At 46.1% G+C, this 25,733-nt stretch overlaps 1 protein-coding gene across 5 annotated transcripts in view; it reads left to right on the top strand.

Annotated features, from left to right (window-relative positions):
• The window catches only part of LOC106583093 (cadherin EGF LAG seven-pass G-type receptor 2), a 92,165-nt gene that overhangs the window by 51,653 nt on the left and 14,779 nt on the right, over positions 1-25,733 (top strand). For all 5 annotated transcript variants that reach the window (XM_045705215.2, XM_014166900.3, XM_082967464.1 and 2 more), the window contains exons 4-17: positions 4,866-4,981; positions 5,123-5,211; positions 11,000-11,157; positions 11,628-11,791; positions 12,001-12,126; positions 18,068-18,234; positions 21,777-21,956; positions 22,134-22,247; positions 22,525-22,699; positions 22,823-22,964; positions 23,058-23,178; positions 23,360-23,543; positions 24,147-24,248; positions 24,404-24,498. In XM_045705215.2, the coding sequence (XP_045561171.2) occupies positions 4,866-4,981; positions 5,123-5,211; positions 11,000-11,157; positions 11,628-11,791; positions 12,001-12,126; positions 18,068-18,234; positions 21,777-21,956; positions 22,134-22,247; positions 22,525-22,699; positions 22,823-22,964; positions 23,058-23,178; positions 23,360-23,543; positions 24,147-24,248; positions 24,404-24,498 (1,933 nt within the window). The remainder of the gene's footprint in view (positions 1-4,865; positions 4,982-5,122; positions 5,212-10,999; positions 11,158-11,627; positions 11,792-12,000; positions 12,127-18,067; positions 18,235-21,776; positions 21,957-22,133; positions 22,248-22,524; positions 22,700-22,822; positions 22,965-23,057; positions 23,179-23,359; positions 23,544-24,146; positions 24,249-24,403; positions 24,499-25,733) is intronic.

The raw sequence follows: 25,733 nt of genomic DNA on the forward strand, positions 1-25,733 counted from the left end.
TTGTCTGATACAGGTAGAGCAAGTTGTATTTCAAGATAATTATCACAACCTAGTATCTTGTTGGAAGGTGCCAGGGGAGGGTGGTGCTTTGAAATGAAACCGACGAGGACTAAACACTGAACAGTCAATCACACTGAAGTACATTCATGTGAATGAGACGAGGCTACATTGATATGAATGATATTCTTCATCCCAAGTGACAAAAGCAGCACAATGGGTGCAATATTCATCATAGCAAAGACAAGTTGATATCACTGTCAAAATTGTCATTTGTATCTAGTTTTGTAATGTGCTGTCACTCTAGAAGTGCTTGGCAGGGCTTGAAAAATAGCTGTTAATGGCTAGTGGTGATATTGATACGTCTTTGAGTTTTATTGAAGTGGTGGCCTTGCTTTGAGAGTGGCTCGGATGGCAGTGTTTTTGGATTGAGAACTGCTCTGACCTGTTTCTTAAAAGCATTGACTGGTAGTTCCCAGACTGTTCCCAGAGCTGTGAAGAAGGTGGTGTGTAAAGCTGGGGATATAACAGCTAAGACCCAGCAGGCTGTCTGTCAGGCATCTCTGTTACCTGAACCTGGCTTGATCAGGTTACTGTAGTAAAGAGCCGTTCTCATGGGGAAACCTCCCAGTGAGTTGGAGCCTGTAGACGGGACTGCAGTAGAGATAGTTAGCAGGAAGTGTGTTGAAAGTGTGAGAAGAGGAGAGTTGAAAGTGTTTCTATAGCAAGGTTTACATCCAATTGGCGTCAGATTTTCATGTGACTATTCTAAAATCCTCATAAAACTGTGCATTTGCCCACCAGAGAAGTGTTTCCATCAAATTGTCTTGTGGATAAAAGACTGCATGATGATGTAGTGCACATAAAATAACTTTTTGCGGTTAAATTCCCATGTACCGAATAAAACAATTCAAGTAAATGGTGTTTCCATTGCATTTTCAACTCTACCGATGTTTATTTCACAAAACATGTTGGGTTATATAGCGAATGTGCCCACTCTGGTCTTGGCATGTGCGCTCTAGCTAACAGCTCACAGATAGTGTGGGTATAGCCTACTTTTGATGAGATAATTATGGACAAAAAGAGCAACATTATTTTCATTTGTCAAACGGCAGCCAAGCATCGATCATCATGTCATCAGAATAAGACCCTCAGTATTTTCTGAAAGGAGCATTAACCTCATCACAGTGCACTTCCACCACCCTGTGAAGTTGATCATAACTTATTTCATCTGTAGCCTAATAAACTGCATGCTTTCCCGAGTCGTAGTGGGAGGACCACATAATATCATCGTGTGACTCCAAGTTTACTTTGATATGAATGTTTGCCCATAAAGGTGTTTCCACCGGCATTTCTCGCATCATACATTTTACCGACACAAGAATATCCCACCTTTTATTATCTATTTTGTTTTGGCAACATTTGGAATGTTTACCGACAAAGTTTCCATCAGGCCTGTCCTGCCATTTTTTACCCGACGTACTTTAATCGCGTAGACCAGGTTTCCATCCAGCCTTTTTATGTTACCAGAAACCATCTTAGCAGCAACATTTGTTAGTAGTCATGTTCCTCTGACTGACATGTAAACACCATGCCCTTCTGGAGACTTCCTCAATGCACATGTCTGATGCAGTTACATCAAGTTGCTATTACACCGTTGGCGTTGGCCCATCTATACATTAATATGGGTAGACTGGTTGTTATCTTTGTAAATGGCTGTTTAATGTGACATACAGTATAATGTTGCCAGTGGAGTCCGTTATGTTGTGGTTGATTGCACTCCGTCCGGGGGGGATCTTGAAGCAGTGTTCACAAGCCTTTAAAACCTATTCATTGATGACTACTACAATTTCTTGATGATGACCATTTTTTCTCTGATTATTATTAGCATAAGAGCTAACACAGGAGATATTCTGTTTGAGATATTCACAGTGTTATTCAGATGGAGCTGGTGTGTGTCTCTCCTCTTCCCTCTCTGAGGTCATGGTGATCATTCTCCTCAGTAAGCAGGTCAGCAGTGCTGTGCCCCATGGTTACGCTCCAGCTCTGGATTAATGCATGCACGTTTCCACACTGACACACACACACACTTGCATACTCTCTCACACACACACACACACACACACACACACACACACACACACACACACACACACACACACACACAATGCATACATGCGCACAGACACACGCACACATCCCACCAACATTCAACCAAAATATCTCCCTACATGTTCTGAGAGCATCCTGAGACACTGGATTTCAGATCTCTGGAATCTCACCCTCATTTGAAAAAGAAGTCAGTAGGCTTCCATCCGTCTGACACGGTATCCATCTGAACAGGCAGATGCTGCCTACAAGCACTAGCGAGTCACACCAGTCACACAGACGACAGGGCTCTCAGTTCTCCCACAGATGTTCAGAATGTTCCAAGTGTCAAGCAGAACAGGTTCACTGTGTGGTCCCCTAGGACAGGAATGAGGGGAAATCAGTTTCTGGCTTCATAATGTTCTGTCAACCTTTGCAGTTTGCCTGGGCTGCAATATGATTATATAAGATAAACTGTATATACAAAAGTATGTGGACACCACTTCAAATTAGTGGGTTTGACATGTGTATAAAATTGAGCACACAGCCATGCAATCTCCATAGACAAACATTGGCAGTAGAATGGCCTTACCGAAAAGCCACGTGGCACCGTCATAGGATGCCACCTGTCCGACAAGTCAGTTCGTAAAATGTCTGCCCTGCTAGAGCTGCCCCGGTCAACTGTTAGTGCTGATATTGTGAAGTGGAAACATCTAGGAGCAATAACGGCACAGCCGCAAAGTGGTAGGCCACACAAGCTCACAGAATGGGACTGCCGAGTGTCTTCAGTTGCAACACTCACTACCGAGTACCAAACTGCCTCTGGAAGCAATTTCAACACAAAAACTGTTCACCGGGAGCTTCATGAAATGGGTTTCCATGCCCAAACAGCCGCACACAAGCGTCGGCTGGAGTGGTGTTAAGCTCGCCACCATTGGACTCCAGAGCAGGGGAAACGTGCCCCTTAGTTTCACTGAAGGGAAATCGTAACACTACAGCATACAATGACATTCTATTCTTCTAACTTTGTGGCAACAGTTTGGGGAAGGCCCTTTCCTGTTTCAGCATGACAATGCCCCCGTGCCCAAAGCAAGGTCCATACAGAAATGGTTTGTTGAGATCGATGTGGAAGAACTTGACTGGCCTGCGCAGTGCCCTGACCTCAACCCCATCCAACACCTTTGGGATGAATTGGAACGCCGACTGTAAGCCAGACCTAATTGCCCAACATCAGTGCCCGACCTCACTAATGCTCTTTGTCCTGCAGCAATGTTCCAACATCTAGCTCAAAGCCTTCCCAGAATAATGGAGGCTGTTATAGCAGCAAAAGGGGGACCAACTCCATATTAACGCCCATGATTTTCGGAATGAGATGTTCGACGAGCAGGTGTCCACATACTTTTGGTCATGTCGTTTAACACCCTGTCATACATTTACATTGATTTTAATGAGCTTCACTGAGATCTTTTTACCTTTTGTGGTGAATCAAATGAAGACCCTTTAGAACTCAATGTGACCCAAGGATTTGATGCCTTTGTAAAACCAGTGTGGTTTTATTTTATGCCCTGTGGTCTCTGCGGTTGGACCGTGTCTGTCGTTCCTTGAATCCAATGCGATCGGGAGCGTCAGTGGTGTAGGCTCTGGAAGGAAGCCAGAGAGGGAGGAGTGCACTGCTGTGTTCAAATGTGTCTAACTGTGTGTTAACATGACAGTAACTGACAACACCACAATGACCTCCGGCAATATAAACTAGGTTTCTTGGCATTGTCTCTTCAGAAATAAAAGTGTAAATGCAGATTGGATTGTACAACTGAATGCATTCAACTGAAATGTGTCTTCCACATTTAACCCAATTGTGGTTGTTTAGTTGCAGCCTGTTTTTATATACTCCTCTTTGAGAATACATCAAATGATTTTTTCTGTGGTTATACTGTAACTACCTCATTTCTGCCTAGTTCCTCCTCTGATTAAAATAATCTCCTCATTGCTACAAACCATCAAAATCATTCTGAGTCAGTCTATTATTTCCATATTATACAGTAAAGCCTGCACCTGCATTATGCTTCCTGCATCAGTGTAGTGTTTATTATGCTGTAGCATTGACATTGTATTCGTTTATGTCACTTATCAGAACATCTTTTCATCTCACTCTGTGTGTAGTCACTATCCACGACATGCTGTCTCTGAGTTTATGGGGTATATGCTCCATGCCTACCTGCAGATGGTCTCAGACACTGCACGGTGCTCGGGGTAGTTAACCCTGTTGGGTGCTCAGTGATCTATGGAGAACTGAGCACCCTTTGAGGAGCCATCTCTGCTCCTCAAAGGGGAATCACGAGGCACAGCGCATCAATAAGCCCTCCTAGTAATCTAATAGGAAAGGAAAACAGTTGTTTTCTGGTGCGTTCAAAATCTGTATCCTCTGCTATAGTAGGGCATGTCAGTCAGTACACTGTCTTCCTCCTGTCGAGGGTACTGGATGAGCTTCTATATGGGTATGAAAAGACTCCACCTCATATTGATACAGAACCATTTACACATGTTGCTGAGATCTTCACTGTTCAATGTGGATGTTGAAAATGCATTTATTGCAGAAATGATTTGCCCACAGTACTACAAGTATGGCAACATCTTGTGTGTAGAAATATACTGCATTGAATGCATCTTGTTTTTTTTCCCCTCACAAAGATCTATCTTCACTGAAAAGATTGTTTACTCTGTCTTGGTGTCTTTGGCTGTGAATGGACACTTTGTGAGCCCAGTTTCTTTCTGTCTTCCAGGTTTGCCACGAAGGAGCCAAACGGTTTGTTACTCTACAATGGCCGCTTCAACGAGAAGCATGACTTCATCGGTGTGGAAATCGTCAACGAGCAGATACAGCTCACCTTCTCTGCAGGTAGGAGGGGATCTGTTAGTGCATGTCAGACAATTTACCCCAAATCTACAGTTATTGAAATATCAACATGTGATTATTGTGACAGGTGTTGACCCACTGAAGCCCTGATTCAATGAAGCCCTGACTGTTTCATTTTTTTAGGTGAGACCAAGACGACTGTGTCACCCTACATCCTTGGAGGTGTCAGTGATGGCCAGTGGCATGTGGTCCAAGTTTACTACTACAACAAGGTATGTCAGAGATAAACCTGCCATGGGCTGGTTCTTGTGATCCTACATGATGTAGACTGGTTCAACACTACATTTACATTTTAGTAATTTAGCAGTAGTGAATGCATACATTTCATGCATTTTTTTTTTGTACTGGCCCCCCGTGGGAATCGAACCCACAACCCTGGCATTGCACACACCATGCTGGCGTTACAAACACCATGATCTACAAACTGAGCCACAGGGAAGACACTAGACAACAGCAATTTGCTGGGTCTGGGCTGAGATATAACTTGGGTCTAGACTAGCGTCTGCTGAGTTCCCAACAACTGGATGTTCCTGTTTTCAGGGGAAATGGAAAGAGAGCCTCTGATGCAACTTCTGCTTTTGGATGTGATTAACAAGGCAACACTCCATCTTAACTCCTCCTTCACATTTACTGGATTGGCTGAATTCCCTACAAGACCAGTATGTAGGGAATCTAGTTTCAGGTGTTTATTTTACTCCTGCTACTTTAGGTTAGACTGACTTGAGCTCTTTTGCTCTTTTGGGTGCAAAGGTCAGACTAGGCTACTGAAAAGTTCCACTATAGACTTGGCTTTATCAGACCTTACTGTGAAACACTGAGCAGGACTAAGAGCAGTTCATTTCCAACATCAGTACATGCTCAAACTGAATTATGTTTGTCTCTTACCACAGACTTGAAATGGGAGACATCGAAATACCAGATGTATTTTCTTAACATGTTTGGCCCTGCAATTGACTTGTATACCGGTAATTGATTTCTGGATGTTGTATAGTATTGTGAGTAGAAAGACCTGTACGTTCTGGTAGAACTGGATATACATGTATACTGTACTTAGTGTCCTGATAATTACATATCCATTTATACTAGACCGGCAGAACTTCATCAAGTATCTGACAGTGACTGTCTATAGAGTGATGAGGGTAGTGATTCTAGTTGGACCACACTGGGAGTAGAATACCCTGAGTCCTCTGTGGAGGTTTACTTTGCTGCTTCCTGTTAGAACTGCTGCTGTGTCATTCCAGAAAACTACTGTTGATGGGACAGTGGAATGGGAAGCTTGCCAGACAGACATAGGAGGGAGAGAAAGGGCAAAGGAGGGATGAGACAGCCAGACAGAGAAAGACTGAGAGAGACAGTAGGAAAGCGTGGGAGGAATAATACAAAATAAAAGAACTCTCCATACAAACGAGATATAAGCTTCACAACTGTTTTATTTCCATATCAATCAGTGAAGAATGCATGGAACTATAACCCCCTCACCCCACTACCCTTCCTCCGTTATCCCCATCCTTTTCAAATGTCCCCCAACCCCCCCCCCCCCCAGACCAACACACAGGATGTTACATTTGAATCTATTCAGGAAGTCACTTTGCATCATAAAGCTGTTGCTAGGCAACCTCCCAAGTGTGGATATTCTATTCATGGTCTATGATAACATGGCCCTGTCAGATTCCAGCCAGCAGAATATGAGGGAACACAACATCTCGTGGGCCATTGGAGGAAAAGTTTTGGTTCCCCTCAAAGTTGGGACATTATTCTCTCGTTAATCACTTTTACAAACCAACAAGTCAACGTTTGTTTTAACGTTGACCTAGTCGTTTTCAGATTAAACAGACAATGACAATCTCCAGTGACCTACAAAGTGTTTCCTGTTGAGTGCCCACCATGCCCAACTGTTTTGTTTAATGTCACATTTTACCAGCTAGTTTCCTACTCATCATTTGCACAATACGAAGCATGAAGTCAATAACATGCAATAACCATCATTTTAGGCAGAGGCCCAGACCAATGGAAGGGACATATTCCTAGAAAACTGTCCAGAGATCATTCAGGGGCCTAGTTGAACTAATCCCCCAAAATCCAGTGAGTCTTGGAGGTAGAATGATGGCTCCTCCCCTCTGAGGTATCCCACGCCGGAAGGCCTGTCCCTGTCCACAGGGGGTGGGTGGGATGAGGTGGGGGGCATTTTAGATTGAAATGTGCCTTTCAGGGGAAAGGGGGAGTGTGGAGAATGGCAATGACCACTGCCTTTGTGCTTCGCTCGGCCTCCAATGGGACCATGGGTAGTGAATGATGCGGCCCCGGGGAAGGTGCCCGGGAGAGGAGCGAAGAAACAGTATTGACTTGAGCTTTGAGCGGGACACTGCGCTTCAGGGCTCACCTCCCTGGTTGCTATGGTGTTTCCAATCAATCTCAGATCTCATATTACTGTTTGCTCCCATGCCCCTCTTGTCTAACCCTGTCATCATGGGTGATGGTGAACTCATATTCCCAGGATTCCCTGTCACCCTGTTGTGAGGGGAACAGTGTTTAATGTATTCCTGAGTAAATATGTGCTCTCCAATCATCTCTGACAGGCAGAGGCTTTGTGTAGCAGACAGAGCGGCTGACAGACATTAGCAGAGAGGCATTACAGGAGAGTCAACAACCGTGTAGTTCAGCAAGCCATGGGCTGCTGGGAGCGAAGGCCCAATGTTTAGTTCAGTGAAAGAACCAGCGAATCTGGACCACAGTCTGTTCCAGACCTTTCTCAACTGAGGGGAACTGTGGAAAAGAGCGTGTCGGGTGATTTGGTGTGTGACCATTCTAACAGACCATCTCACACTGCCGGTTTGTGTGTTTGTTTCAGAGTCCCAACAAATGAGTTTCCCACTGCCTCACCAGGGGTCAGCTAAAGGATGAAGACATTTTGTTCAACAATTAGTGTATGGAAGGTTTAGAGGTTTATAGGTTCATTCTATCTTTCTAGTAGCCCGGTGTGTTGTGAATAATGAAACCCATTTGCAAGTATTTCAGACTCAAATCAGCAAAGCAAATAGTCCTGTTGGCCAGTTATTAGATATGATAATAAGGCCTAATGGGAGACAGAAGAGGAGTTTAAAGACGAGGGCTCATGTTTGAGCAGTGCAGTGGGACAATGTAATTAAGTCTCCATCGTCTCTGACACACAGCCAGCCGTCAGTGATCACAAAACCCACAATGAACTCCACCAGTATTCAGCTTCTCACAGACAGCCCCTCAATGGGACAGCTGTATTAATAGCACGCTGAACGCACAGATAGAATCTAATCTGCTTACTGGATAGGGGGATACAGGGTTGAAATGAGAACCATGTGAGGGAGATGTTCTGTGGCAGTGTCTCTGTCTGCGGTGCTCCTGGGAGATGTTCTGTGGCAGGTTCTCTGTCTGCGGTGCTCCAGGGAGTTGTTCTGTGGCAGGGTCTCTGTCTGTGGTGCTCCAGGGAGTTGTTCTGTGGCAGTGTCTCTGTCTGCGGTGCCCCAGGGAGATGTTCTGTGGCAGGGTCTCTGTCTGCGGTGCTCCAGGGAGATGTTCTGTGGCAGGGTCTCTGTCTGCGGTGCTCCAGGGAGATGTTCTGTGGCAGTGTCTCTGTCTGCGGTGCCCCAGGGAGATGTTCTGTGGCAGGGTCTCTGTCTGCGGTGCTCCAGGGAGATGTTCTGTGGCAGGTTCTCTGTCTGCGGTGCTCCAGGGAGATGTTCTGTGGCAGGGTCTCTGTCTACGGTGCCCCAGGGAGATGTTCTGTGGCAGGGTCTCTGTCTGCGGTGCCCCAGGGAGATGTTCTGTGGCAGGGTCTCTGTCTGCGGTGCTCCAGGGAGATGTTCTGTGGCAGTGTTTCTGTCTGCGGTGCTCCAGGGAGATGTTCTGTGGCAGGGTCTCTGTCTGCGGTGCTCCAGGGAGATGTTCTGTGGCAGGGTCTCTGTCTGCGGTGCTCCAGGGAGATGTTCTGTGGCAGTGTCTCTGTCTGCGGTGCTCCTGGGAGATGTTCTGTGGCAGGGTCTCTGTCTGCGGTGCTCCAGGGAGATGTTCTGTGGCAGTGTCTCTGTCTGCGGTGCTCCAGGGAGATGTTCTGTGGCAGTGTCTCTGTCTGCGGTGCTCCAGGGAGATGTTCTGTGGCAGGGTCTCTGTCTGCGGTGCTCCAGGGAGATGTTCTGTGGCAGTGTCTCTGTCTGCGGTGCTCCAGGGAGATGTTCTGTGGCAGTGTCTCTGTCTGCGGTGCTCCAGGGAGATGTTCTGTGGCAGGGTCTCTGTCTGCGGTGCTCCAGGGAGATGTTCTGTGGCAGTGTCTCTGTCTGCGGTGCTCCAGGGGGATGGGATAGGACTCTACTGTCATGACCTACAATATTACAGCTGGTTAGATACGTTATACTCTATTCTCCATTTGTCTGGTCTTTATTCTTAGCCCCTTTTGATTAAAGTGCTCAGACAGTTATTATGGAAACTGCAGGAATATGTAGCAAAAATGGCTTATGGTATCATGAGGTTATGCTATGAATAAATTGAGGTATTTGTGTTTTTAGTTTACAAGACAATATTCTAAAATAATTGCAAGCCTCCCTATCACGTGCATTCCTCATCTCTCAACAATCAGGCTACCCAGGGCATCATATCCTTCTTGTACTCCACACTGCACAGATAATAATCCTATCTGGTCTGTCCACAGCTCAGTGTCCAGCCCCAGGCCTGGTCAGTCAACAGTGAGAGAGAGGGTGGTCGGTGGGGGTCGACCCTCTCATCACAGTGCTGCTAGCATAGCCGTTACTGACACAAGCTCTAACTGGGCTGGCGGTCAATATGAGCTCTGTGTGACCCGGGGGAAACGCTTGTGTTTGTGACCTTTATTGACAGGATCGTTACACCCCCCCCCCCCCCCCCCCCCCCCCACCCCTCCTCCTGTTTCTCCCTCCATTGATTCCTCACACAATGAAAGAGATCCTTTGTGGAGAAGAAGACCGTTACTGTCCTGCTGAGCCAGGCTTTTCCACCGTGTCTGTGTATGTGTCTGTGCTTCTTGTCACAGCCTCTGACTTGAACTCTGGCTGTTTTGACTTTAAATTATTAAAGCACTGAAAATAATTATGATTAGGTAAATTGGGGTGCTATTTAAGAATACTGTAGGTCTGAACATATAAGCTAGTGGTGGGAATTTTACTTCAGAATTGATTCAAACTTTTCATTAGGATTGTTAGATACTTCATTTCTTTAAATGTGGGAAATTGTTTTCAAGTCTTTTTGTTGTTAATTGAAGCACTTGACTTGAGAAAATCCTTACCTCTAGGGTGAATGTTTCAATGAGAGAGAGGTTTTTTAATGCTAGTTTTTACTTGATATTTTGCATTTGATTGAAATAGAAATGTGATTAGTGCATTTTTGACACCTTATAAGACAGATTTTGTTATTAAGATCGCACAATGCTGACATATGTAGCACACCTTGATGTGTAATTAGCAACCCTCAGACAGACAAGCAATCTATGTGCTGATCAACCAAAAATACTTTACAGTGACACACACAAGAAACAATGAGATGGATATTCTGAGACAAAAATAAACTTGCCTTTTCTATTCTTGAATGTTCTCTTCTGTAACTTGAGGAAGAAGAAACCTTAAGTATTAGCATATTTTTAGCATCAAGCAGTCATTGAGATGCACCTGTGACAGAGAATGCTCTTATGGACACTCTCAGAAGGCTGATTTATAGCTTAATGTGTGCGTTTCCTGTCTATCTCGCTATCGATAACCAAGCACTACTTCCACAGTATATGTCCACCTTCTGCCCAAACACATACAGTATTTCCCTTTTAGGAAGGACATTTTGATTTGATTTGGAATAGTGCACTTATAAATGCTTCCCTGTTTAGAAACTCCTATCACCCATGTGCTGCTATTTACAGTAGTTTGTCAGGTGAATTCCTCCCGACCTGCTGTATGTGTTCTGTCCATAACACTGGAGCCAAACTCAACAACTCCTCTTCTCTCCTCACAGCCAATCCTAAACCAGGCCGGCATGCCCCAGGGTCCTTCTGACCAGAAGGTTGTCGTAGTAACCGTGGACAACTGTGATACCTCAGTGGCGCTGCGATTTGGAAATGTGATCGGGAACTACACCTGCTCTGCCCAGGGCAGCCAATCAGGATCCAAAAAGTAAGGAAATGGGAGGGGCTTACTGGTATTTTATTGTGCAGTGTTATCTGCCAACAGATTATAGTAGAGCTGAGTAAAAGCAATATTAGCCATTTGAAGCCATGAATTCTGTTTTTACATTTTGCCACAAGCTGAGCTTAACCTCTTGATTTAGTTACTATTGTCATGACCCCAAGAGAAAAAGAGAAATCCCAATTGGCTTTCCTGAGCTAAACATGGCCCTCGTTATGGGTTATCTACAGAAATGGTTTTCAACTAAAGTCTTCACCTCCAGAATGTAAAGCATCGTAAACATATTTTGATTCTGTGGGGTGTTGATCTGTTTTCCTCCATGGGAAAAAAAATCAAGCTGCAAAATGTTTGTGATAAATATTTTATGAACACTGTTCCGGTGTTTATGATGTGTTGTGGTATAGAAGCAGAGTGGTGTCAGCTTCTAAATGTTTCTGTGTCCTGTCTGTCTGCTGGAGGTCTTTGGACCTGACTGGTCCTCTCCTCCTGGGGGGTGTGCCCAAACTACCTGAGGACTTCCCCATCCAGAACCGCCAGTTTGTGGGCTGCATGAAGGACCTGAGGATCGACAACCGCCACATCGACATGGCTAGCTTCATCGCTAACAACGGCACCCTACCGGGTCAGTAACCTTGCACATTACCATTTGACTGAACCATTTTGATACTGTTTTGTTGCCATTCACCCAAGGCTACTGTTTTAGTTGAGCACAGTATGAGTAGTGTTGGGGATGTGGATGCACCTTGTAACTGAAGTTTCTGAATCATTGATTACCTCTTGTCATAATGAGGTTGGTTTGAACTGTTCCTCACATCCCCAATACCTTCCCAGGATGCTCTGCTAAAAGACACTTCTGCAACAACAACCCGTGTATGAATGGAGGGACCTGTGTCAACCTGTGGGGCTCCTTCAGCTGTGACTGCCCCCTAGGATTCGGAGGCCGGAACTGTGAGAAGGGTAAGAGGTTCAGGGAAGTAACAGCATTGCAGGAGGGTGGAAAGCTTCCTCATATGGTTAAAACGTTTGATCAAAGCTAACCAGGTTTTGTTGGCCCCGTGACCTACTACCATAATAGACCTTTTTAGTCAAGAGGGACAGTACAGGCGTGCCTTAGGACTAAGTGACCCATCAGACAGACAACATCCCCTAGCTCTCCTGACCTAGACTTAACTAGGGTCTTTGTAGTTGATGGACTGTACCATAACTCAACAACTAGGTGGTTACAATGACATGGCCATTTAATTTGCTTCTTAGTGCTGTGGTGTTAAGCGCACCTGCTATATTGTATTTTCTCATTTTCAAACATGCTTTTTTTGAGTGAGCTAGTGTAGATGTAGTGCAGAAACATTTGCATAGACACCATGCACAGGAGATTGTGCAAGAGATATGAGGATGATGCATAGAGGGAATTGGCAGAGCTCTAAGTAACTGAAGTAAGCTCTTCATCCTTTTAGCGTTGTCTCTTTCCTGGCACAGATAAAGCCAGTCATATTTCATTTTGCTGACATGATGGTTTCGTAAGCCTGATGTTCACACTGAGTAGTACTGTTTTATGCCAGCCATTTCACAAGGGTTTATGAGGGTCCCATATGTGTGTATGACAGCTGCGATGTGATATGCCGTAAGCTTTTATGACTCTGTCATGAGAGGGAGCATATTACATTTTACAGCTATACATTTAAACAGTTACTCTGACATAACACCTCGGACATGTTTAAGGTGAAGTATTCCGTTTTTCAGTTTATGTAACAGCATTACTAGTGTCCATTTCTCTTCTCAGCTCCTCAGTGCTCTGCAGCTGTTTGACTGGCTGATTTACAAGCTGGGACAGTTTGAAGAGAAGAGAGGGAGGGAGGGGAAAAAGGCCCCATAAGAGGGGGAGGGCGAGAGAGAAGACAACAGGGAAAACTACCAAAGAAATAGTAAATTACCCAAAAGCATCCCTGTTTCAGTTTGGAGTGAAATCCAGTGATAAAGGACCACTTCTTTCTCACAGTTAAGGGAGACGGAGAGGCTGGGTGATGAAAGGGAGATGGGGAAAGGGTAAGAGGTGGAGGGAAGAGCAGAGGGTTGAAGAACATCTGAAGAAGAGAGGAAAGAGAAGAGGAATGCATAATGTGCTGCAGACTAGTACGTGCTACTGCTCTGTTTTACATAGTGGGTGTCAATGGCATGAATGTTCATGTTCTACCAAGGCCATTAAATATTCAACGTCATTACAAAGCTCACTATCAAAATAGAACTGTTGAACTTCCAGTATGTCATAGGATTGGCCATCAGGGGTTAGGGAGGGCATAACGGCTAATAACCATGGAGAAAATCCCCAGCATCTCACTTCCTTTCTGACCATCACTGACTCTGCATGGACAAGGGTGTGGGGGATAAAAAAAAGTACTTTCATAGTTAATCCCATGAGTCGTCCCCACAGTGACCGTACGTACATACCCCAACCAGAAGCCATGGATTACAGGCAACATCCGCACTCAGCTAAAGGCTAGAGCTGCCGCTTTCAAGGAGCGGGACTCTAACCCAGAAGCTTATAAGAAATCCCACTATGCCCTCTGACGAACCATCAAACAGGCAAAGCGTCAATACAGGACTAAGATCGAATTGTACTACACCAGCTCTGACACTCGTCGGATGTGGCAGGGCTTGCAAAACATTACAGACTACAAAGGGAAGCACAGCCGAGAGCTGCCCAGTGACATGAGTCTACCAGACGAGCGAAACTACTTCTATGCTCGCTTCGAGGCAAATAACACTGAAATATGCATGAGAGCACCAGCTGTTCCGGACGACTGTGTGATCACGCTCTCCGCAGCCGATGTAAGACCTTTAAACAAGTCAACATTCACAATGCCACAGGGCCAGACAGATTACCAGGACGTGTGCTGCGAGCATGCGCTGACCAACTTGCAAGTGTCTTCACTGACATTTTCAACCTCTCCCTGTCCGAGTCTGTAATACCAACATGTTTTAAGCAGACCACCATAGTCCCTGTGCCCAAGAACACTAAGGTAACCTGCCTAAATGACTACCGACACGTAGCACTCACGTCTGTAGCCATGAAGTGCTTTAAAAGGCTGGTCATGGCTCACATCAAAACCATTATCCCAGAAACCCTAAACCCACTCCAATTTGCATACCGCCCCACCAGATCCACAGATGATGCAATCTCTATTGCACTCCATACTGCCCTTTCCCACCTGGACAAAAGGAACACTTATGTGAGAATGCTATTAATTGACTGCAGCTCAGCATAGAAGAGGCTTTAAAACAGCTTCTACCCACAAGCAATAAGACTCCAATCAAATGGCTACCCAGACTAACCGGTGCCCCGGCACATTGACTCTGAATCGGTACCCCGCTGTATATAGTCTCGCTATTGTTATTTTACTGCTGCTCTTTAATTACTTGTTACTTTTATTTCTTATTCTTATCTGTATTTTTTTTAACTGCATTGTTGGTTAGGGGCTTGTAAGTAAACATTTCTCTCGCTCTCTCTCTCTGTCCCTCTCTCTCTGTCCCTCTCTCTCTGTCCCTCTCTCTCTGTCGCTGTCTGTCTGTTTTTGTCTGTCTGTCGCTCTGTTTGTCTCTGTCTGTTGCTCTCTGTCTCTCTCTATCGCTCTGTCTGTCTGTCGCTCTGTCTGTCTGTCGCTCTGTCTGTCTGTCGCTCTGTCTGTCTGTCGCTCTGTCTGTCTGTCGCTCTGTCTGTCTGTCGCTCTGTCTGTCTGTCGCTCTGTCTGTCTGTCGCTCTGTCTGTCTGTCGCTCTGTCTGTCTGTCGCTCTGTCTGTCCGTCGCTCTGTCTGTCCGTCGCTCTGTCTGTCCGTCGCTCTGTCTGTCCGTCGCTCTGTCTGTCCGTCGCTCTGTCTGTCCGTCGCTCTGTCTGTCCGTCGCTCTGTCTGTCTGTTGCTGTTTGTCTGTCTGTCGCTCTGTTTGTCTCTCGCTCTCTGTCTGTCTCTCTCTGTCTGTCTCTCTCTGTCTGTCTCTCTCTGTCTGTCTCACTCTCTCTCTGTCGCTCTGTCTGTCTGTCGCTCTGTCTGTCTGTCGCTCTGTCTGTCTGTCGCTCTGTCTGTCTGTCGCTCTGTCTGTCTGTCGCTCTCTCTCTGTCGCTCTGTTTGTCTGTCTCTCTCTGTCTCACTCTCTGTCTGTCTCTCTCTCTGTCTCTGTCTGTCTGTCGCTGTCTCTGTCGCTCTCGCTGTCCCTCTCTGTCGCTGTCTGTCTCTCGCTCTCTCTATCGCTGTCTATCTCGCTCTAGTCAATGGCAGGCCTAGTGCTGCTGCTTGATTTGACATTAATTATTGATGGGCGTTGCCTGTCTGTGTGAGTGGGGTGTTTTGCATCTCTGTGAAGAGTGCCACGGTCTAATGAAAGAGAAGCCACGGTCTTATGAAAGAGAAGCCACGGTCTAATGAAAGAGAAGCCACGGTCTAATGAAAGAGAAGCCACGGTCTAATGAAAGAGAAGCCACGGTCTAATGAAAGAGAAGCCACGGTCTAATGAAAGAGAAGCCACGGTCTAATGAAAGAGAAGCCACGGTCTAATCAAAGAGAAGCCACGGTCTAATCAAAGAGAAGCCACGGTCTAATCAAAGAGAAGCCACGGTCTAACGAAAGCGAAGCCACGGTCTAACGAAAGCGAAGCCAAAGCCACGGTCTAACGAAAGCGAAGCCACGGTCTAACGAAAGAGGAAAAACATGTCTAACATCCAGCTAAAGGTGTCACTAGTACCTCTCTTTCTCTAACATGAAGAAGGGACAGAATGCCTGTCAGAATGCACAGACTGCAGGTCACACACACAGTGAGGGAAAAAGTATTTGATCCCCTGCTGATTTTGTACGTTTGCCCACTGACCAAAAAAATGATCAGTCTAGAATTTTAATGGTAGGTTTATTTGAACAGTGAGAGACAAAATAACAACAACAAAAAATCCATAAAAACGCATGTCAAAAATGTTATAAATTGATTTGCATTTTAATGAGGGAAAAAAGTATTTGACCCCCTCTCAATCAGAAAGATTTCTGGCTCCCAGGTGTCTTTTATACAGGTAACGAGCTGAGATTAGGAGCACACTCTTAAAGGGAGTGCTCCTAATCTCGGCTTGTTACCTGTATAAAAGACACCTGTCCACAGAAGCAATCAATCAGATTCCAAACTCTCCACCATGGCCAAGACCAAAGGGCTCTCCAAGGATGCCAGGGACAAGATCGTAGACCTACACAAGGCTGGAATGGGCTACAAGACCATCGCCAAGCAGCTTGGTGAGAAGGTGACAACAGTTGGTGCGATTATTCACAAATGGAAGAAACACAAAAGAACTGTCAATCTCCCTCGGCCTGGGGCTCCATGCAAGATCTCACCTTGTGGGGTTGCAATGATCATGAGAACGGTGAGGAATTAACCCTAGAACTACACGGGACGATCTTGTCAATGATCTCAAGGCAGTTGGGACCATAGTCACCAAGAAAACAATTGGTAACACACTACGCCGTGAAGGACTGAAATCCTGCAGCGCCCGCAAGGTCCCCCTGCTCAAGAAAGCACATATACATGCCCGTCTGAAGTTTGCCAATGAACATCTGAATGATTCAGAGGACAACTGGGTGAAAGTGTTGTGGTCAGATGAGACCAAAATGGAGCTCTTTGGCATCAACTCAACTCACCGTGTTTGGAGGAGGAGGAATGCTGCCTATGACCCCAAGAACACCATCCCCACCGTCAAACATGGAAGTGGAAACATTATGCTTTGGGGGTGTTTTTCTGCTAAGGAGACAGGACATCTTCACCGCATCAAAGGGACGATGGACAGGGCCATGTACCGTCAAATCTTGGGTGAGAACCTCCTTCCCTCAGCATTGAGAATGGGTCGTGGATGGGTATTCCAGCATGACAATGACCCAAAACACACGGCCAAGGCAACAAAGGAGTGGCTCAAGAAGAAGCACATTAAGGTCCTGGAAGCACATTAAGGTCCATTAAGGTCCTCTCCAGACCTTAATCCCATAGAAGATCTGTGTAGGGAGCTGAAGGTTCGAGTTGCCAAACGTCAGCCTCGAAACCTTAATGACTTGGAGAAGATCTGCAAAGAGGAGTAGGACAAAATCCCTCCTGAGATGTGTGCAAACCTGGTGGCCAACTACAAGAAATGTCTGACCTCTGTGATTGCCAACAAGGGTTTTGCCACCAAGTACTAAGTCATGTTTTGCAGAGGGGTCAAATACTTATTTCCCTCATTATAATGCAAATCATTTTATAACATTTTTTACATGCGTTTTTCTGGATTTTTTTGTTGTTATTCTGTCTCTCACTGTTCAAATAAACCTACCATTAAAATTATAGACTGATCATTTCTTTATCAGTGGGAAAACGTACAAAATCAGCAGGGGATCAAATACTTTTTTCCCCCACTGTACATGTGAACACACACACACACCCGAGTGCTTTCTGACTGACACTCATCACAAGTACTATTGAATAGGGGCATGTTTAAAGTCTGTGGTATTTTATTCCTGTTACCAGCTGGGATTGTACAGTATTTGTTTATTGAATGGTTATCGAGTTTCAAATGGCCACAGATACTGTTATACCCATATAGCGACTCCCAAGGTGTTAATTCCTTTATTTTTAATGCAAAGTTTAGATGTTTTTTGTATTCTTCATAGACTGTGTATTCTTTTCCCCACCAGTAATTGGATCTGGGTTGTTTTTGATTTGATGACAGAGCATATTACTGTGAGAAGGGTACTGACTCACTGTCACCAACTGTTTGTTAGATAGCAACCATTTCCTCATTCTCTCGCACTCTACCCATCTGTCTTGCTCCTGCTACTCGCTCACTCTCTTTCCCCCCTCCTTCTCTTCATCCCTCATCACCCTCTCTCTGGTTGTGTGTTGCAGTGATGGCCAACCCGCAGCGTTTCCTGGGTAACAGCTTGTTGCAGTGGACTAACCTGGCGGCGGTGGTGACTATTCCATGGCATGTGGAGCTCACGTTCCGCACGCGTCAGCCTAGTGCCACCCTGCTGCACGTCACCGCCGGACAGCACCACAACCTCACCCTACAGGTACAGAGAAAACACAATTAACTCACTCTACATTGTCTCGGCCCTCACAACCTCACCCTACAGGGTCTCACCCACACGCCCTCCTCCCAACCACCCACACGCCCTCCTCCCAACCACCCACACCCCCTCCTCCCAACCACCCACACGCCCTTCTTCCAACCACCCACACGCCCTCCTTCCAACCACCCACGCGCCCTCCTCCCAACCACCCACGCGCCCTCCTCCCAACCACCCACGCGCCCTCCTCCCAACCACCCACGCGCCCTCCTCCCAACCACCCACGCGCCCTCCTCCCAACCACCCACGCGCCCTCCTCCCAACCACCCACGCGCCCTCCTCCCAACCACCCACGCGCCCTCCTCCCAACCACCCACGCGCCCTCCTCCCAACCACCCACGCGCCCTCCTCCCAACCACCCACGCGCCCTCCTCCCAACCACCCACGCGCCTTCCTCCCAACCACCCACGCGCCTTCCTCCCAACCACCCACACGCCCTCCTCCCAACCACCCACGCGACCTTCTTCCAACCACCCACGCGCCCTCCTCCCAACCACCCACGCGCCCTCCTCCCAACCACCCACACGCCTTCCTCCCAACCACCCACACGCCCTCCTCCCAACCACCCACACGCCCTCCTCCCAACCAACCACCCACGCTCTCACACACACATATGGATGGTCTCTCTGCCCTCAATTTAAAAAAAAATCTTAAATGCCGTAGTTGTGATAAATGAGCTGCACAAGGTGTCATAAGTGAACTTGAATACAAATCCAAATTAGATGTGTGTGTGTAACAGCTGCAGAGCAACAGAGTGACGGGGTGGAGAAAGAGGGTGAGGAGGGAGAAGGAGAAACAGTAGGACAATTCTCACACACACACTCCTTCCCTTCCTTGAGCCCTACTCTTTGGTTGATTTGTTCTTCCTTCTGTTTAGCCTGGCATGGTTTTGAGTATTTCTACAACTGGAAAGTGAATTTGGATCCTTGAAAAGTGCTATATAAATATTATTATTATTATTATTATTATTATTACTGACACTATCTCACGCCAGAGGAGGCCAGGTCTGCCAGATCACAAAACAGCCCTCCTCGATCTCATACACCTCCAACAACATTCTCCAATAATAGGGAACAGCAGTACAAGTACTCCTTCCAGGTGTAAGAGAAGATGTGTTTTACTACAGGCCACTGTAGGCCACATCATATTATATTACACACAGTACACTGCATATCATACAGTTATACTGAATTCGATCCCTTCTGAAGCAAAGAGAACATAGCCAATAGTTTTGCTAGGGATTATTGCTGTTTCCTTTCACTCCTTTTTTATCCAATTATGCATGTTTCCCCCTTAGTATGGTGTTGGAGTAGATCAGTGCATTGTAGCATGTAACCCCAGCATGACTCCAACAGCTCACATGCTGTTCATTAACTTCAACTCAGCGTTCAACACCATTGTGCCCTCCAAGCTCGTCACCAAGCTTGGAACATAGGACTGAACACCTCCCTCCTGACTGGCCAACCCCAGGTAGTAAGGGTAGGCAACATCACCTCCACCACGCTGACCCACAGGGGTGTGTGCTTAGACCCCTCCTGTACTCCCTGATCAACCACGACTGCGTGGCAACGCACAACTCCAACACCATCATCAAGTTTGCGAACGATGCAACGGTGGTAGGCCTGATCACTGGTGACGATGAGACAGCCTACAGGGAGGAGGTCAGAGACCTGGCAGTATGGTGCTGGGACAACGACCTCTGCCTCAACGTCAGTAAGAACAAGGAGCTGATCCTAGACTACAGGAAATCGGGGGTTGAGCACGCCCCCATCTACATTGACGGGGCTGCAGTGGAGCGGGTCGAACTTCAAGTTTGATGTCCAAATCACTAAGGACTTAAAATAGTCCTCACGCGCACGGTCGTGAAGAAGACGCGACAGCGCCTCTTCCCCCTCAGCAGGTTGAAAAAGTTTGGCATTGAGAGAATCCTCAAAGTTCTACAGCTGCACCATTGAGAGCATCTTGACTGGCTGCATCACTGCCTGGTATGGCAACAGAACCACCCTTGATCGAGAACCTCTATATCAGGTAGTGTGAAAGGAAGGCTCTGGAAAATCGTTAAAGACCCCATCCACCCAAGCCATAGACTGTTCTCTCTGCTTCCGCATGGCAAGCGGTACCGGTGCATCAAGTCTGACACCAAAAGGCTCCTATACAGCTTCTATCCCCAAGCCATAAGACTGTTAAATAGCCAACAAAATGGCTACATGGACTATCTGAGTTGACCCTTGTGTATATATATATTTTTTGCACACTCACAGAACTCTACACAATCACACACACTGACACTCCAACACACACACAACATGCACACACATTTCTAGTGACTCTTCTCACATGCACACACACACTTACATACAATCTTCATTTACGCTGCTGCTGCTGCTCTGTTTATCATACGTCCTGATGCCTAGTCACTTTACTCCTGTACATATCTACCTCTGTCACTTCAGGATCCCTGTACATTGTAAGTATGGTATTGGAACTGATCCTGTAAGCTTCTTACTTTCCTCGTGTTCTTGTTTCTTATTTCTTGTGTTTTTGTTCTACCTTATCTTATTTTTAGTGCTAGATTGATTACTGCATTGTTGGTTTAGAGCTTGCAAGAAAGGCATTTCACTGTACTTGTGCATGTGACATTAAAACTTAACTTCAGTGACTGTAGGTTAGTTGGTGTAAAGCGCCACCTGTTGGCTGTCCGGGCAGCAGCATGACTTTAAATATTTGATGGTGTTGAGACAGCCTGCCAACTAACAAACGCTTTATCTTGAGATCTGCCATTTCAGGCCTTTCACATGGCAGCTGTTGTGTTTGTCTAGTCAGGTACCTCTTTTGAAGTCATAACCATCCAGCAGCTATTTTAAAATTGGTGTATTTTAAAACAACAGGGCACGTATTTTACTGCAGTACTACTATAGATTGTCTGATGAGGAGGAGAAGAAAAGCTTACTGACTGAGCATGTGATGTATGTATACTAAAGAAGTTCTCTCTCTCTCTCCTGCATTCTCTCTTCCCATCCCCTTCTCCCTCCCATCCTTTCCCTCACCTCTCTCTTCCCATCCCATCCTTTCCCTCACCTCTCCCTTCTCCCTCCCATCCTTTCCCTCACCTCTCCCTTCCCATCCCCTTCTCCCTCCCATCCTTTCCCTCACCTCTCTCTTCCCATCCCATCCTTTCCCTCACCTCTCTCTTCCCATCCCATCCTTTCCCTCACCTCTCCCTTCTCCCTCCCATCCTTTCCCTCACCTCTCCCTTCTCCCTCCCATCCTTTCCCTCACCTCTCCCTTCTCCCTCCCATCCTTTCCCTCACCTCTCTCTTCCCATCCCCTTCTCCCTCCCATCCTTTCCCTCACCTCTCCCTTCTCCCTCCCATCCTTTCCCTCACCTCTCTCTTCCCATCCCATCCTTTCCCTCACCTCTCCCTTCTCCCTCCCATCCTTTCCCTCACCTCTCTCTTCCCATCCCCTTCTCTCTCTCTCTCTAGCTGCGGGAGGGCAGTGTGGTGATGGGCCTGCAGAGAGGGGAGGACTCCACCCTGTCCCGGGTAGAGGAGGTGACGGTGAACGACGGGGACTGGCACCATCTACAGCTGGAGCTGAAGGGTGTCCCGGGGGACGCGGCCAGACACAAGGCTGTGCTCTCCTTGGACCATGGACTCTACACGGTGAGACACTGTTAGAAGACAAACTGTAGCTTCTGTATTTTAATTACATTTCATTGAAATGCTGTATGTATTCAGGGCAGTTAGCATGCGTTATGTACTTAAGCCAGTATGTAGACAGCCAGTCAGCTGAGTGTATATGAATGTATCTAATATGCGTGATCTGATCTACATATCCAGGCCAGTATGGAAGTGGATAATAAGCTGAAGGGGGCGAAGGTCAAGACTCTGAGTGTCGGGGGCATCACTGGGGCTGATGGGAAAATACAGCACGGCTTCCGCGGTTGTGTCCAGGTCAGTTCTCTTCTCATCACTCATTCTCTCGCACACTCACTCACTCACTCACTCACTCACTCACTCACTCACTCACTCACTCACTCACTCACTCACTCACTCACTCACTCACTCACTCACTCACCCACCCACCCACTCACTCACTCACTCACTCACTCACTCACTCACTCACTCACTCACTCACTCACTCACTCACTCACTCACTCACTCACTCACTCACTGTATTGTCTGTCCATGTGTCTGAATGTGTTCTGCCTGCTGTGTGTGTGTCCCTCAGGGTCTGCTTGTGGGGGAGACCTCTTCCAGCTCGATGTCTCTCAGCATGTCTCAGGCCAGGAGGGTGAACATGGAGCAGGGCTGCAGCGTACCAGACCCCTGTATCTCTAACCTCTGCCCCTCTAACAGCTACTGCAGCGATGACTGGGACAGTCACTCCTGTACCTGTCTCACCGGTCAGTCTGCCAATCTTCATCCTCATAATTCAATTTTACAACCATATAATACAACCTTATTGCCTTATGTTGCTCCCTCCCAAGCATAACTTAGGAATTTCTATTGTGTTGTTTACCTGTCAGGTTACTATGGCGACAACTGCATAGACATATGTGCACTAAACCCCTGTGAGCACCAATCAGCTTGCACCAGGAAGGCTAGCTCCTCCCGTGGCTACACTTGTGACTGTCCCAGCAACCACTTTGGGCAGTACTGCGAGAGAAAGTGAGTAGGATCTTTTTGGTCCATATCACTAGAAAGAAAACTATCAGAGTGTATCTGTGGTCTGTGTTTCTGACTGTATGTGTCCCTCCTTAGGACTGACCTGCCGTGTCCCAGGGGTTGGTGGGGACATAAGACCTGTGGTCCCTGTGACTGTCAGACAGACAGGGGCTTCGATGCTGACTGCAACAAGACCAGCGGGGAGTGCCGCTGCAAGGTCAGCCAGCTAGCTACTGAGTCTCAATATCAGGATGTTTGAAGTGGACAGGGGCAATGGGTGAAACTGCACTGTGGGCTGGTATTTCATTGACAGGGAAAATGTACTTTCATCCCTACCTCCCTCCCTTTTCTGTCCCCTCCCCGTCCATCTCTCTCTCTATCCCACTCCCTCTTCTCAGGATAACCACTACCGTCCAGAGGGCAGCGAGGCGTGTCTGCTGTGTGAGTGTTACCCAGTGGGCTCCTTCTCGCGGGCGTGTGAGAGAGAGAGCGGTCAGTGCCAGTGTAAACCAGGGGTCATTGGGCGCCAGTGTGACCGCTGTGACAACCCATTTGCTGAGGTGTCGCCAAATGGCTGTGAAGGTCAGCATTACCATACATCACATGCTTCAGAAAACTGCATCATGGTTGAAATGTGTCTGTAGCCCAGACTGATTCATTTAGTTCACTAATTTAGTAAATTAATGGTTATAGAAAGCCTTTTAAATGTTTTTTTTGTGCCAAGTGAACATTAAAGGTGCAATATGCAGAAATCGCTCCGCCATTTCCTGGTTAATGAAATTCTAATAGTTCTCCTCATTTCAGTTTATGTGACAAAACAAGTATAGAAAATCATTGTACCATCTAAACTGCTGTGAAATATCTTTTCAATAACCAAAAATATATTATTTTCAGCTGTTTTAATCTGGTGTACAAAACTGAAAGTAAAAGACACAAAAACTAAACTTAAGAACGGGAAGCATAGAAATAGTGCACAAACAAACTTGCTTTCAATGAGAATGACAGATCTATAACTCACATTTCTATGTGAATTTGGTCAGGGTGCCTAAAAAGTGACATATTGCAGCTTTAATAATGAATTATCCGTCATGCATACAGTTACTCCTGGACAATTAATTGAATCAGCTTTCCTTCTTTCTCTCCTCTCTTTCTACCTCCCTCTCTTTTTCTATCCCCCTATCTCAGTGATCTATGACAGTTGTCCCCTGGCGATAGAGGCTGGGATCTGGTGGCCTAGGACTAAGTTTGGTCTCCCTGCTGCCGTCTCCTGTCCCAAGGGATCTATCGGTATGATGACTCTGTGGCTTAGCTAATTACCATACTATAATGGAATACAGTATACTATATAGCATATATAATAATTACCATTATATAATGGAATGGTTGAAACTCTCCTTAGGTCTGCCTCATGCACATTCCCTCCTTCTCTCTTTCTCTCTCAGGCACAGCTATCCGCCACTGTGATGAACACAAGGGATGGCTGCCCCCCAACCTCTTCAACTGTACCTCTGTCACCTTCACCAAACTCAAGGCCCTGGTATGTACAGCTCCTCTACAGCTAGCTCACATTTATATGGATCAATTCACTTCAGTGACATACGCTATTAAGTTGAATGATGAACTGATTTTATTGCTATAATATAGCAGAGTTGGGGCCTTTTTATTTTACTTTTATTTTAACAGGGATTCACCATTGAGACCAAGGTCTCTTTTGTGTGTGTTATTTTAATGGACAAAAAAATGGCTTTTCTTTCAAAAACAAGGACATTTCTAAGTGACCCCAAACTTTTGAACGGTAGTGTACATGCATACAGTAGAAGTCAAACGTTTGGACACACCTACTCATTCAAGGGTTTTTCTTTATTTTACTATTTTCTACGTTGTAGAATAATAGTGAAGACATCAAACTATGAAATAACACACAGAATCATGTGGTAACCAAAAAAGTGTTAAACAAATCAAAATATATTTTATATTTGAAATTCTTCGAAGTAGCCACCCTTTGCCTTGATGACAGCTTTGCACGCTCTTGGCATTCTCTCAACCAGACTTGTAAATAAATCACAGTGTCACCAGCAAAACACCATCACACCACCTCCTCCATGGTTCACGATGGGAACCACATATTCGGAGATCATCTGTTAACCTACTCTGTGTCTCACAAAGACACGGCGGTTGGAACCAAAAATCGCACATTTTTTGGACTCATTGGCCCAAGCAAGTCTCTTCTTATTGGTGTCCTTTAGTAGTGGTTTCTGTGCAGCAATTCAACCACGAAGGCCTGATTCACGCAGTCTCCTCTGAACAGTTGGTGTTGAGATGTGTCTGTTACTTGAACTCTGAAGCATTTATTTGGGATGCAATTTCTGAGGCTGGTAACTCTAATGAACTTATCCTCTGCAGCAGAGGTAACTCTGGGTCTTCCTTTCCTGTGGCTGTCGTCATGAAAGCCAGTTTCATCATAGAGCTTGATGGTTGTTGCGAATGCACTTGAAGAAACGTTCAAAGTTCTTGAAATTTTTGGTTTTGACTGACCTTAATGTCTTAAAGTAATGATGGACTGTCGTTTCTATTTGCTTATTTGAGCTGTCCTTGACATAATATGGACTTGTTCTTTTACCAAATAGGGCTATCTTCTGTATACCCCCCCACCTTGTCACAACACAACTGATTGGCTCAAACGCTTAATGTAATGGCATATCTTTTCTATTCCATCCAATAAATATGACCACTGCCCTGGTGAGAGTGGGACTATTTCGGACACACACTCCC

Source organism: Salmo salar, chromosome 22 (genome assembly GCF_965601325.2).
Source record: "Salmo salar chromosome 22, fSalSal1, whole genome shotgun sequence".
In the NCBI taxonomy this organism is placed as follows: Eukaryota; Metazoa; Chordata; class Actinopteri; order Salmoniformes; family Salmonidae; genus Salmo; species Salmo salar.